Source organism: Nicotiana tabacum, chromosome 1, assembly GCF_000715075.1.
Source record: "Nicotiana tabacum cultivar K326 chromosome 1, ASM71507v2, whole genome shotgun sequence".
In the NCBI taxonomy this organism is placed as follows: Eukaryota; Viridiplantae; Streptophyta; class Magnoliopsida; order Solanales; family Solanaceae; genus Nicotiana; species Nicotiana tabacum.
This window is the reverse complement of record NC_134080.1, coordinates 35,298,444-35,309,802: the sequence shown is the minus strand read 5'-3', so window position 1 is coordinate 35,309,802 and position 11,359 is coordinate 35,298,444. Positions and strand designations below refer to the sequence as shown.

The 11,359-nt window shown below is 36.0% G+C and overlaps 2 protein-coding genes across 3 annotated transcripts; one reads left to right on the top strand and one right to left on the bottom strand.

The window, feature by feature from the left end:
- The first annotated feature begins 514 nt into the window (after positions 1-514).
- On the top strand, positions 515-5,043 carry LOC107778170 (AP-2 complex subunit sigma-like). The gene is made up of 6 exons (XM_016598374.2): positions 515-674; positions 850-948; positions 1,055-1,105; positions 2,664-2,837; positions 4,344-4,403; positions 4,733-5,043. The coding sequence occupies exons 1-6, from the start codon at positions 672-674 to the stop codon at positions 4,772-4,774; spliced, it is 429 nt and encodes a 142-aa protein (XP_016453860.1). The 5' UTR covers positions 515-671; the 3' UTR covers positions 4,775-5,043.
- A 250-nt stretch (positions 5,044-5,293) lies between these two features.
- LOC107778169 (putative alkaline/neutral invertase D) lies at positions 5,294-10,913 on the bottom strand. Of its 2 annotated transcripts, none has more exons than XM_016598373.2 (5): positions 10,755-10,913; positions 9,543-9,953; positions 7,646-8,077; positions 6,421-6,979; positions 5,294-5,727 (listed from the first exon to the last, which is right to left on the bottom strand). In XM_016598373.2, the coding sequence occupies exons 2-5, from the start codon at positions 9,930-9,932 to the stop codon at positions 5,432-5,434; spliced, it is 1,677 nt and encodes a 558-aa protein (XP_016453859.1). In that variant the 5' UTR covers positions 9,933-9,953; positions 10,755-10,913; the 3' UTR covers positions 5,294-5,431. The 2 variants fall into 2 exon arrangements, with proteins under 2 accessions (XP_016453859.1, XP_075105922.1); XM_075249821.1 differs by lacking the exon at positions 10,755-10,913 and adding an exon at positions 10,543-10,743.
- Positions 10,914-11,359: the final 446 nt, after the last annotated feature.

Genomic DNA, 11,359 nt, shown 5'->3' with positions numbered 1-11,359 from the left:
ATGAGCTAAAAGTGGTAATATCATCCTAGCCAATGAAAATGTAGACTAATGCAAGCACCGTGGTTAATATTCTGAGCTAAATAGTACTATATATAGTTAATTGGTGCATAAGAAGAGATCACGAAGATATGTGAGAACAAACTTATTTACCTTTGTGTGATTAGTGAAGATTAAAGGAGAGTAGAATTGATGATATTTCCCTCCCTTTTCCTCTCTTGAGACTCAAGAGGCAGATGCAGCACACTTGTCATCCAAACATAGTAATTTCGGAGCAGAGTAAAATTTTGTATAAAAATTTATTAAAATTTTGATAAATATTAAATAAGAATCTATAACTTAAAAAAAATTGATGCTAAATTCTTAAAAGTTAAATCCATAATACTTAATTTTTGGATCCGCCTCTAACTCAAAACTCAAAGTATAGATTAAATTACAAAGTTAGGACTTTGGAGTTTGGACCCGTTATATTTTTCGAAGGGAGTTATTATTACTCTAAACCAAAGGAAAGCTAAAATTTTCTGAACTCATAATACTTAATTTACCTTCTGTATTAAAATAAAAGAAGAAAATCTTCCTAATAGTCTCGCAGCTCGGCTCTGAACTCGAGTCCCACTGTTGTTTACGACTCAAAAATCAAAACGGTTATCTGTAACTCCTCCGACTCGTCAGAAATGGTGATTTTAATATTCAAGTCCTTTTCTTCCATTCTAGAAAATAAAACATAATAAATTAGGGGACGTAAATTCATTGAAATTTCAGTATGTGTTCCATTTCTGCGTAATTTTGCTGCAAGAAAACTTTATCATCTCGATGATTGTTTTCTCAATTGGATCATTTTTTAAATGGCAGATCCGTTTCATAGTGCTTCAGAACAGACAAGGGAAGACCCGTTTGGCCAAATATTACATTCCTCTCGAGGAATCCGAGAAGCACAAGGTCGAATACGAGGTATTATAATTTTGCTCCTTTTTGCTTCTCGTTTTTTCAGGAAATTTTGTATCTTGTTAATTCTTCGCTTGTGGCTTTTGCTTACAATGTCAATTTGGTCCTGTAGGTTCATCGGTTGGTGGTGAATAGAGATCCCAAATTCACCAACTTTGTGGAGGTAAAACCGTCCCAATTCCATATAACTCTAAGGACTTAGCTGAAAAGCTGCTATTTTTCTACTTTTAAGTTCCCGTACATGATAGGTTCAGTCAACCTATTATGCTTCGATGACATAAGCTACCAAAAAAAAGTTATTTACCATTGAGTTCTTAATCATACTTATGTGGAAATCGTTTTACTTGATTATCTGTACAATGGTTGGTTTCTGTAGGTGTAATTTCTTTTATTTTTTATTTTTAAGATTCTTGTCTGTGTCTACTTTCCTTCTTGTGTTTAGCAATCTTAGCTTATGTCATGTTAGTGAAAAGAAAGATGTGGTCTTGGTGGAAATTTTTACCTTTCCCATTAGGCAAAATATTATTCTAAGTCCCAACCTTTTCGGTTTCTGGTGCAATTATATTTAGATGGCCTAGTGATAGTTCTTTTCCTCTACTTTCATTTTTTCATGTCTTTTTTATCTTGTTCCAATATACTGGGGAGGAATATTCAGCATTTTGGATTGATCTTCAATGGGCAAACCTGCTAGTGGGATGTAAGAACTTCTGTAAAATGAGTAAATGGTTTGTGGATGAAGACTAGTCTATAGTGCAGCGGAAAATTTTTGGGGGAGAAAAGCTTTATCATGGATGGGGAAGATTGGCTTTGAAGTCACTCTCTCTGTCTTGGTGGGTCCTTTTATTGTTCAATCTTTGAGCCCAACAAGCAAAGCTGAGGGGTTGGGGTTGGCTGAGAGGGAGAGAGGAGGAGAAAGCAAGAGGAGGGCTCCTTCACTAGGTTCAGGTTTGGCTTCGGGTCATGTGTGGTAAGATGATTTTCGAAGTGACACCTAACTAGCACAATTATCTTTCCAGTGGTACTGGGCTCAACATATTGATGTGCTAGGTCTTGATTTGATTCCTCGGAACAATTGGGTATATATTATATACTTAACCTCCAAAAACAACTAAAGGTCTATTTACTGTGATATTGTTAAAAATACTGATTAGATGCATCATAAATGCATAAACTAGATGTGTAAATCCCTTAGAGATAAAAGTTCAAAGCAAGAATTTAGCAGATAATTCGTTTTTAGTAAGTAATTTCTTTTAATCTAGGGGAGAGTTAAGGAGAACTCATTTCACAGAGAAGGAAACAGAAGCGTGAAAGAAATTTGAATTTGCCTATTTGCTTCTTATTCAAGGTATGCTAGTCAAACTTGAAAATAGAGGAAACTTATTAGCCTTTGTGCTAAACCTCAACTGGATACTAGAGAAAAAGGAATCCAGCGGGAAGTATATTTGAAGAGGGAGTTGCTCCTATTTTCTTTGGTATTTTAGGTTGATGATGATATTTGCATATCAGGACGAGTCTCATTGCACTATGATTTATTGGCATTTAATATCTTTTAAGCTATACTTGTCAAAAATGTACTCTCACTCCTGTTTGTCATCTGATGCAGCATCAAATAGCTCTCTTTTTTGTTATTGTTTCGACTTCTCTTCAGCATTGTTAAACTGTGTTTCCTGGATCATTCACAAAGCAATAACACTCCCTCTTCATGATTCTTTTCCTTTTAGTTCCGTACCCACAAGATTATATACAGAAGATATGCAGGATTGTTTTTCTCACTCTGTGTTGATATTACTGACAACGAGTTAGCTTATCTGGAGAGCATCCACTTGTTTGTCGAAATTTTGGATCACTTCTTCAGCAACGTCTGTGAACTAGATTTGGTTTTTAACTTCCACAAGGTTAGACATTTTCTTATCATGCATCTGTTGCTACTTAGTGAAGGACTGGTTTTCTTTAAATATCTTTTTTTTTTCATCACCCCTTATGTCATAATGGTGCTTTGATTAATTCCAAGTCTATCCAACAATCTCACTGTGGAACCTTAGAAGCTTACCGATAAGTGCTGCTGAACTTTTGTTGTTATGTTGGCTCTCGTAATGAATTGCCAATATGCTGGTCAATTGTTGAGTTGGAAACTGTACTGGTGGGATATCTGCTGATTGCTGCAGTTTGGGTCGTATTTATTTACTTTAGTTTTCCCCTCCCAGTAGTGGCTTGGTCTTCCTTGAGTTAAACGGTTTACTGCAGGATACATACCTTCAAGATAGATTCTTACTAGGTGAAAAACTGGTGGATATGGGAACAAATGCACCAAGTGCCTCCAGAGAAACTTAAAATAAGACATGTATTTTAGTTTTTGTAACAAAAGCACCGATTGTACCTTATCCCCCCTCCTCCCCCCCCCCCAAAATAAATAAATAAATAAATAAATAATAATTAAATGATAGTAACACCACCTTAGTTTATTAAATATAACCATGCACAATAAACAATCATAAATAAAAAGGTATTACCATGCACAAAAACACCCCTTTAGTTTCTTCATTGATCATTATCGTCGTCGTCTGCAATCAGAATTCAGGACTGCAGCTACTATCCCTACCTTTTTCATCATCCGAGCTAAGAGGAAGTGAACTAGAAGACCTGTGAGTGGCCTATATTGAGTAGGAATAAGAAAATGCTCAATCTAAGCCTAGGAGCTCTTGGAGGCATTACCCCTATCACATTGGAATTGATGGTCCCCGTCTTTTCTGTTTGCATAGGTCATAGGAGTTATTCCTCTAGCCTTAAATGAAGGAACTGAATCCACTTTATTGTCTCTTTCCTACCTATATGTCAGCACAGTAGAATGTTGTTTCCATTTTAATTTTAAGCTTATGCTGGAATTAATTAGATTTGTTAAGAACCAGAAAACCGTTACCATTAAGTGTCTAAAATAGTATTAGTAGCTCCATGTATATTATTGGTTCTCTCATTTATTCTCAAGAATTAACAACTAATACCAATTCTAAGATTGCGCAAAGTCCGGTGATAATTTTTTATCCTTTATGGAATCACAATACTTCGGGGGTTCAGAGGGATTACAATAGGTCTGGTGTTCTAGTTTTCCGGGGATATATGGAAATTATTTCCAACCTATCAATGAAATGGCAGGCAAAAGTCACAGTTCTGTTGTGCTCAGTCATATGCACTAAATGAGGCTACCAGTTTGCAAAGCAATATTCCAGCACAGTTTTGTATTAAAAAATTACAGTCGTCACAATATTGAGAATATGTTGATGTGAAACTGTGCTTTTTTCAGAAAAAATATACATAATGACCACCAAATTGCTTTTTGTTTGTAGATTTGATGGTCATCATCTAACTCATGCTGTTTCCCTTTGTTAAATTTTCCCTGTCTGCAGGTTTATCTGATATTAGATGAGTTCATTCTTGCTGGGGAACTTCAAGAAACGAGTAAGAAGGTAAATTTAATAGAAAAACACCTCCTCATATGACCTTTTGCCATAGTCAGAGGCAGAGCCTGTAGCTGCCAGAACAATATTTGGTCCTTATGATGGATGCTAATATTGTGGTCAATTTCAACTTTTAGCCAAACAAGCTTCACTAGTATTGACAATTTTCTGCACCTATTGATGATTAGATATTGTTTCATCCCTGAGATAATGGCAATAAAATTAATTGATTTCGCACACATGTTAACCCTCCCTAACTTCCGCTTGTTATTCATCCTTCCTAGAATCTGTGGTTTTCTAAAATTTGCTGCCGAACAATCTCTTTTTTTAAATGGCAGGCAATTATAGAAAGAATGGGGGAGTTGGAAAAGCAGGAATAGAGATTTATGTGGCAGCTACAGATAAGCACCTTCCCTTGCCTCCAAAGTTTACACCTTCTTTCTGCTGGCTGTATTTCTCTGTTAAACATCTAAATGTTCTTGTGCTTCCGTTATCTATTGGAACGTGGATCATTTCTTTCATTCTTACATGTAAAGGAGGTTTTCTTTTTGCTTATTTTAGTAAAGAATTTCTCTGGAAGTGTCTTTCTTCTCTATCAGAATGCAGATGTTATGATAGATGAATTTGCCATTGCGTGTTGCTTAACAAATATCTTGATTTCCAAACCTTTTAGTGATCACCCCAAATCTCCAATGTATAAAACTAGTCAAATAGTAATACCTAGTAATTGGTAAACCTCCATCGACATAATGTAATTCTTGGTGAATAATCATAAACATCTTACAACAACGTACTTTTATTGATGTCTTTCTGTACTTCTCTTAATGTATACTTACCAGTATATGTATATAACAAATTATAATTATCATTTGAAGTTTATCTTTAGGACAAGACCAATATAAGAGGAGAAACAAAAACACAATACACTCTAACCATTAATAAGGAAAATTTCATGACAAATCAAAAAGAATGTCAAAAACTCAAAATAAAATCTAAAAGACAAGTACTTTAAGCAATTGAAAGTGACTATAAGGACATTAACAAAACCAAGAAGTAGATTTTTTCATGGGAGGTTTCATCTGTTTGTCTTCTTCGAGTGAAATCATACCCAAATGAGATGGATCTTCAAGCATCATTCTAGCTACCAAATAACCAGCAATGGACCATGTTTGGAATTTCCGAGCTTGTTTACCAATGTAACGACCATGTTTTCCATCATAGTACTCTGGCCAACTATCCTTTAGCAAACGATTTTCTGTTTGTTCAATAGCTTTTCTTGCTAATTGGTGTCTTCCAGTCTTGATACATGCAGCAGTAAGGAGCCACAGAAGAACTACACACAGAAAACAAGCAAGTCAGTGTCATTTAACTACACTTCTATCTCAAATTAGTTGTAGTTTAACTATATGGATCACTTGTATCACATGCTCTATCCAAGCCAATTTCGGTTTAGAAGAATCATTTGGTTTATATTACACTGACCATCAACTTACCACTGTTGGATGTGTGTGAACAAAGTCCCATATGAAAAGTAGAAAAGAAAAGAAAGTTACTTATAAGATGGTGGATACTCTTAATGGTGTGAGGCTTTTTGGGAAAAACGGTGCAAGCTTAACCCTTTAGAGTATCATTGGGCCAGTTTAGGTAAAAAAAACACAACCCCTCCTCCTTTATTCGAGTTTGGAATATGTTATGCTTTGCTCACATAGGCAAGGTGGAGGGAGCCTTTATCCGAGGAGTTCAATTGAATCTAGTATTTTTCTCACAGAACTATATACATATGTGTAAAATTACTAAAATTTCAAGAAATACTAAATTCTGAATCAATAATTTCTAAAGTACAATAAGTTTAGTGCTAAACACATCAAAGGTTGAATTTATCAGGTTCAAAACCTTACACTCCATTCACTATTTAGTTAGTTAAGCTACTCAACAAGTACATTGCATACATCACAATATGTTTTGTCAAATAATAAATCACTAACTAGAGATGAACTTTAGGGATTTTAAAACAGGAGGAACTAACCTGGCCAAGATCCAGCATTATGGTAACTCCAGCTAGTATTTTTAGGATCACACCCCGTAACAATCCTCCATTCATGAGTTTCCATAGCAGGATAACAAATTTTGAGTGGCATTTCTCCAACAAGCTCTTCCCATCGCGATTCAATGAGATCCATTATCGCTGAAGCTTGTTCAGGTGTAGCCAAAGATGACAAAATTGCAATGCAATTACCCAAACAAAACCAACGGAAATCCATTCTAGCAGGACTAACATTTCCAATGAAATAACCGCCGCGACTTGGCATGAAATCAAAAACCCAATCTGGTAGTGAATCTGGCATGACATTGAACTTGTTAACTGCAGTGTGAGAGTACTCTTCTGTCTTGTAACGGTGTATATCGTTCAAGTGTTTCATATCAAGCCAAAAGTAACTTCTCATGTGATAGCTTAAGGCATTAAGGCGTTTAATTATTCGATCAGAAAACTCTCTGCCTTCTTCATCTTGCTTTAGTAGAAATAGAGCACATCTTAAGGCCATAAAGAAAAGTGCTTGTATCTCAATTGGATAGCCATAAACTCCCTGACACATTGACAACGGGACATGAGTAGTCGAACTCGTGAGTTGGCAAAACACCGATAAGAGGAACTTTAATAGACACAAGTAATAAGTTGGTATTGACAAGAAATTGAATAGTAGAGAAAGAATTTACACAAACGATCATATTCGAAACTACATTCAGAATAATGGAAGGAGTACAAGATGAAAAGAGTGGAGATCTCAAAAGAAAAAAACTTTATATTGAAGGAATGTTCATTTGAACTCATAATTTTTTATATAGAGTATAGATGTATATGTAAAAATCTACTAAAATATAAACAAATATTAGTCCGAACCCATTAAGTTTAATAGTACAATGAATTCAATGCTAACAATCTTAAAGATTAAACCCATTAAGTTTAATTCTGGATCTGCCTCTAGAGGTGGATGCTATAAAGGAAGTCGAAAAAAGTTAGATTTTGTTTTAGTTTAGACATGCAATATGGCAAAAGTCTATCTCAATATCATTCAGTAGGCTAAAAAACAAATCATATACCCGTTTTTAAGATGTAAGTACTCCAATATTTTAACTTTAGTTCAAGCCGAAAACACTGAGTTCAATTGAACCCACAGAACTTGCCCTAAATCCGTTTCTATCTCAACAACAATGGCAAAGAAAAGAGAAGAGATCGAGTTCATGAGACTAACCATTCGGCGATCAATCATAGAGCATCCATCAGCACAAAGCAGGGTCGGAAATGTATCAAAACCTTCTGCGAGACATAAAGTCAGAATCAGGCGTATACCCTTTTGAAATTCGGGCATCTCAGCTAAAGAAGTGTCCCCTGTAGACTTTGTGTATGCACGAAGCAGTATAATCCACCAGAAACCAGAATCTACAGGAGTAACTCTGCCTATAGCACATTCCCCGAAATCAGCAGCAATAGTATCAGAGTTCTTAACAGAGTCATGAATTACTTTAAAACTTGCAGGCATAACTCCTTCCCCTAACTTGAACTGGTCTATCTTCTTCTCCCATGATTGGAGCCGTAACGTTTTCAGAAGGAAGTTTTTGACTATTTCAGGTTCACCATTCATCAAAAATGCCAAAGCACTAGGCACGAAATCTCTCACAAATACCTGCCATAATTTTTAAAGTCAAGAATTGCAAGGTTCATTAAGAAGGGAGCCTTGGCGTAATTGGTAAAGTTGCTGCCAGGTGAGCAGGAGGTTATGGGTTCGAGCCGTGGATACAACCTCTTGTAGAAATGCAGGGTAAGATGGCCGGACCTCGTGCATAGTGGGAGCTTAGTGCACTAGGCTGCCCTTTAATTTGCAAAGACAAAAAATGAAAGTATAAAGAAGCAACGGAGACAGCTAAAACAACTGGCTTTCTTGTTCTAGGCTGCAATTGTTACTTCTTGTTTTGATCAAATATGAGTAGGGAAATTGAAGATGCGAATATGTTTCATTACAAGCATTACTCAAACAGGATTATTCTGGTGTTCACCATCTCATCCAAAGCTTAAGCTGTTAAAGACGATACATTTTTATTAACTTAAATTAAATCTTCGACATTATCCGCCAACCTCAAACAGTTGAATTGAAAACTGATCTTTGTGATGTGAGAATACAATAACTTCATTGTCCATATTATTGCGATAATTGAACCTACTTGTGACAGACCCAAGCTCATAACACGTATTGTCCGCATTGGGGCTAGGTCCGTACGGATTTGTCTTTTGGGCTACGCCACAACGAGCCTCAAAAGCACGTGTACCATGTGAACTTATGTCATGCCTTATAAAGCTCTTCACCTTCCTCTCTTATTTTGACGTGGGATTCGCCTAAGATAACATGTGCACCCCTTCTTTAGAAGTTTGCCTGCCTAGAAGCTTATCCGTCCTTTGTCACGGGCATCACACCATTGACTCAACATTCTTAATAACTACTGCCTATTTGTTTTACGTAGTGATGTTTGACTAGACATATAGTATAATAAAGAACGAAAAGACTTTTTCAACAACTGGTTTTATAGCCTGTTTGGCCAAGCTTATTTTTGGCCAAAAGTGTTTTTTTTTTGGCCAAAAGCACTTTTGGCCAAAAATTGAGGTGTTTGACCAAGCTTTTGGAAGGAAAAAAAGTGCTTTTGAGGAGAAGAAGAAAAAAGTAGTTTCTCTTCAAAAGCACTTTTTTGAGAAGCACTTTTGAGAAAAATACACTTAGAAGTAGTTTTTTAAAGCTTGGCCGAACACTAATTGCTGCTCAGAAGTGCTTTTCAAACTAATTAGCCAAACACAAACTGCTTCTCACCAAAAGTACTTTTGAGAAAAACACTTTTGAAAAAAAACACTTCTCAAAATAAGTTTATTTTTGCAGCTTGGCCAAACGGGCTATTAAACTTGTCAGGAAATTCCTGTGGCTATAAAAACATGTTATTAAGGGTAGAATGAGAAGTTTAAGGTTAATTTTCTTCCAAATATAAAAATGTGACATTCTTCTTCGGACAAATTAATAAGGAAATAGTGCGACATAACATGGAAAAAAGGGAGTATATGAAGTTGTAGCAACAACCTAAGAACTAGAACTTGATAAAAAACTGTACCTGATCATAGTTGAGTTCCTCTGTAGAATTATCAACAGCAGCAAGAGTTCCCACAGGTTGTCCACGGAACAGAACTATAGAACGCCTTAAGGCTTCCCACGCTTCACCTATTATGGGATGTGGCTCAACACAGTGGCTTGATCTGGGTGAGTTTATGCTAGACCTCCTTCCTGGGGAAAACACCCCATCTAGATTGCGTGGCGGCGAATGAGTTATTGACATTTCACTGAAAGATCTTTCATCAAATGATCTTTTCCTTTCTATATTTATGGCTCTTGGTTTTTCCAGCAATCTAGACAAATCATCAGATTCCTCAATTTCGAATAAAGATGGAAGAGATGACTCGACATGTTTGGCAATTCCATTCTCAGAATCCACGGTGCTAGGCATTTTGAACTGCCTCTTCAAGGTCTGCACTTAGCCAATAGAATTAGCAATCTTTTAAGACTATCACGTAATAACAGTGCAATATCTCAAAGTCAACCAGAAAGTATTTGGGAGAATGGGGTTTATTAATCACATTCAGACACATGAATCAATTACAACAACTATTACGTCTCAATCCTGAACAAGTTAGGGTTCGCTACATAATCCTTCTATTTGAATTGGAATATTCATATATAACTTTTATTCGGAATGCACCAGCTAGACATCAGTATTGACCAAAAATTTAGTTCCAGATTATAGACCTCAACTTACTTCCTTAATAAGCAAACTAGTATGAAAGCATCAGAATGAACAATATTATGTGTTATAACTCGAAGCCAGCTGGAAAACACCAGTTTGTTCATATTTTTAGAAATTAGCCATAATCATAATCAAGTCAAAATCTCTCTCTCTCTCTCTCTCTCTCATTAAGATGAAGGCAACGCAGCAAATACTCGAGAAGCCAGAGACAGAGCAAATAACTACAGTGTAAATCGTGTCTAATACAAACTGAACAGGCATACATACACTACAATATCATTAAAGTCTATTGGAAAAGGAACAAGAACAATACATAGCAAGACAAACTAGAAAGGTGGATTGAACGAAACAAGTACGACCAAAGACGGATACAAAATTTAAAATTTATAATGTTGTAAGACACACAAACATATCTCGAGACAGTAAGTGCATGTGCAGTCACGCGGCTCTCGTGCACCCACTGCATCTATACTGGATCCGCACTTATCATCATAAGAATTAACAGCAAAGATGCTGGGGACAAACCTTGGTATGATGAAGAACAGCGAGCAGAGGAAAAGCCTAAGAACGATTAACCAAAAGAGTTGAATATATGGAATATAGAGAAGACTTTGGAGCAGAAACGGAGGTCTTTATATATTGGTGGAATGTGGGGTACACCGGTAGTTAAAGAATAGTTGATCTGGATATATACCACTAAATATATATATTGACTCTAATTTGGTGGTTGGGAAAAAGTTATGAACACGTTGGAATTGTCTAGCTAGGAAGATCCGATGGTAAGATCTGGGAAAATTCCAAGCCAAGCTGTCCGTTTACAACCTTTGTGCATGTCCTAAAAAAGGTTGTGAAAATATATACCTTAATTGTTCGTTGTTGGTTGGTAAAGAAATTATTGAACGGTCTTGCCAGATCATTTTATAGGAAGTAGCACAAATACGGCTGTTCTCCAATCATTTCGGGGGAAAAGTTTACTTAATGCATCACACCAAGTTTAATTAATTTAACTCATGTCCATATTCTACATTTAATTCTTATTGGGTATGGTTAATATCCTTATCACACTATAGTTTATTTTGAAGTTTTTATTTATAATCTACATTTATTAACTTTCTGATCATGTTGTAATG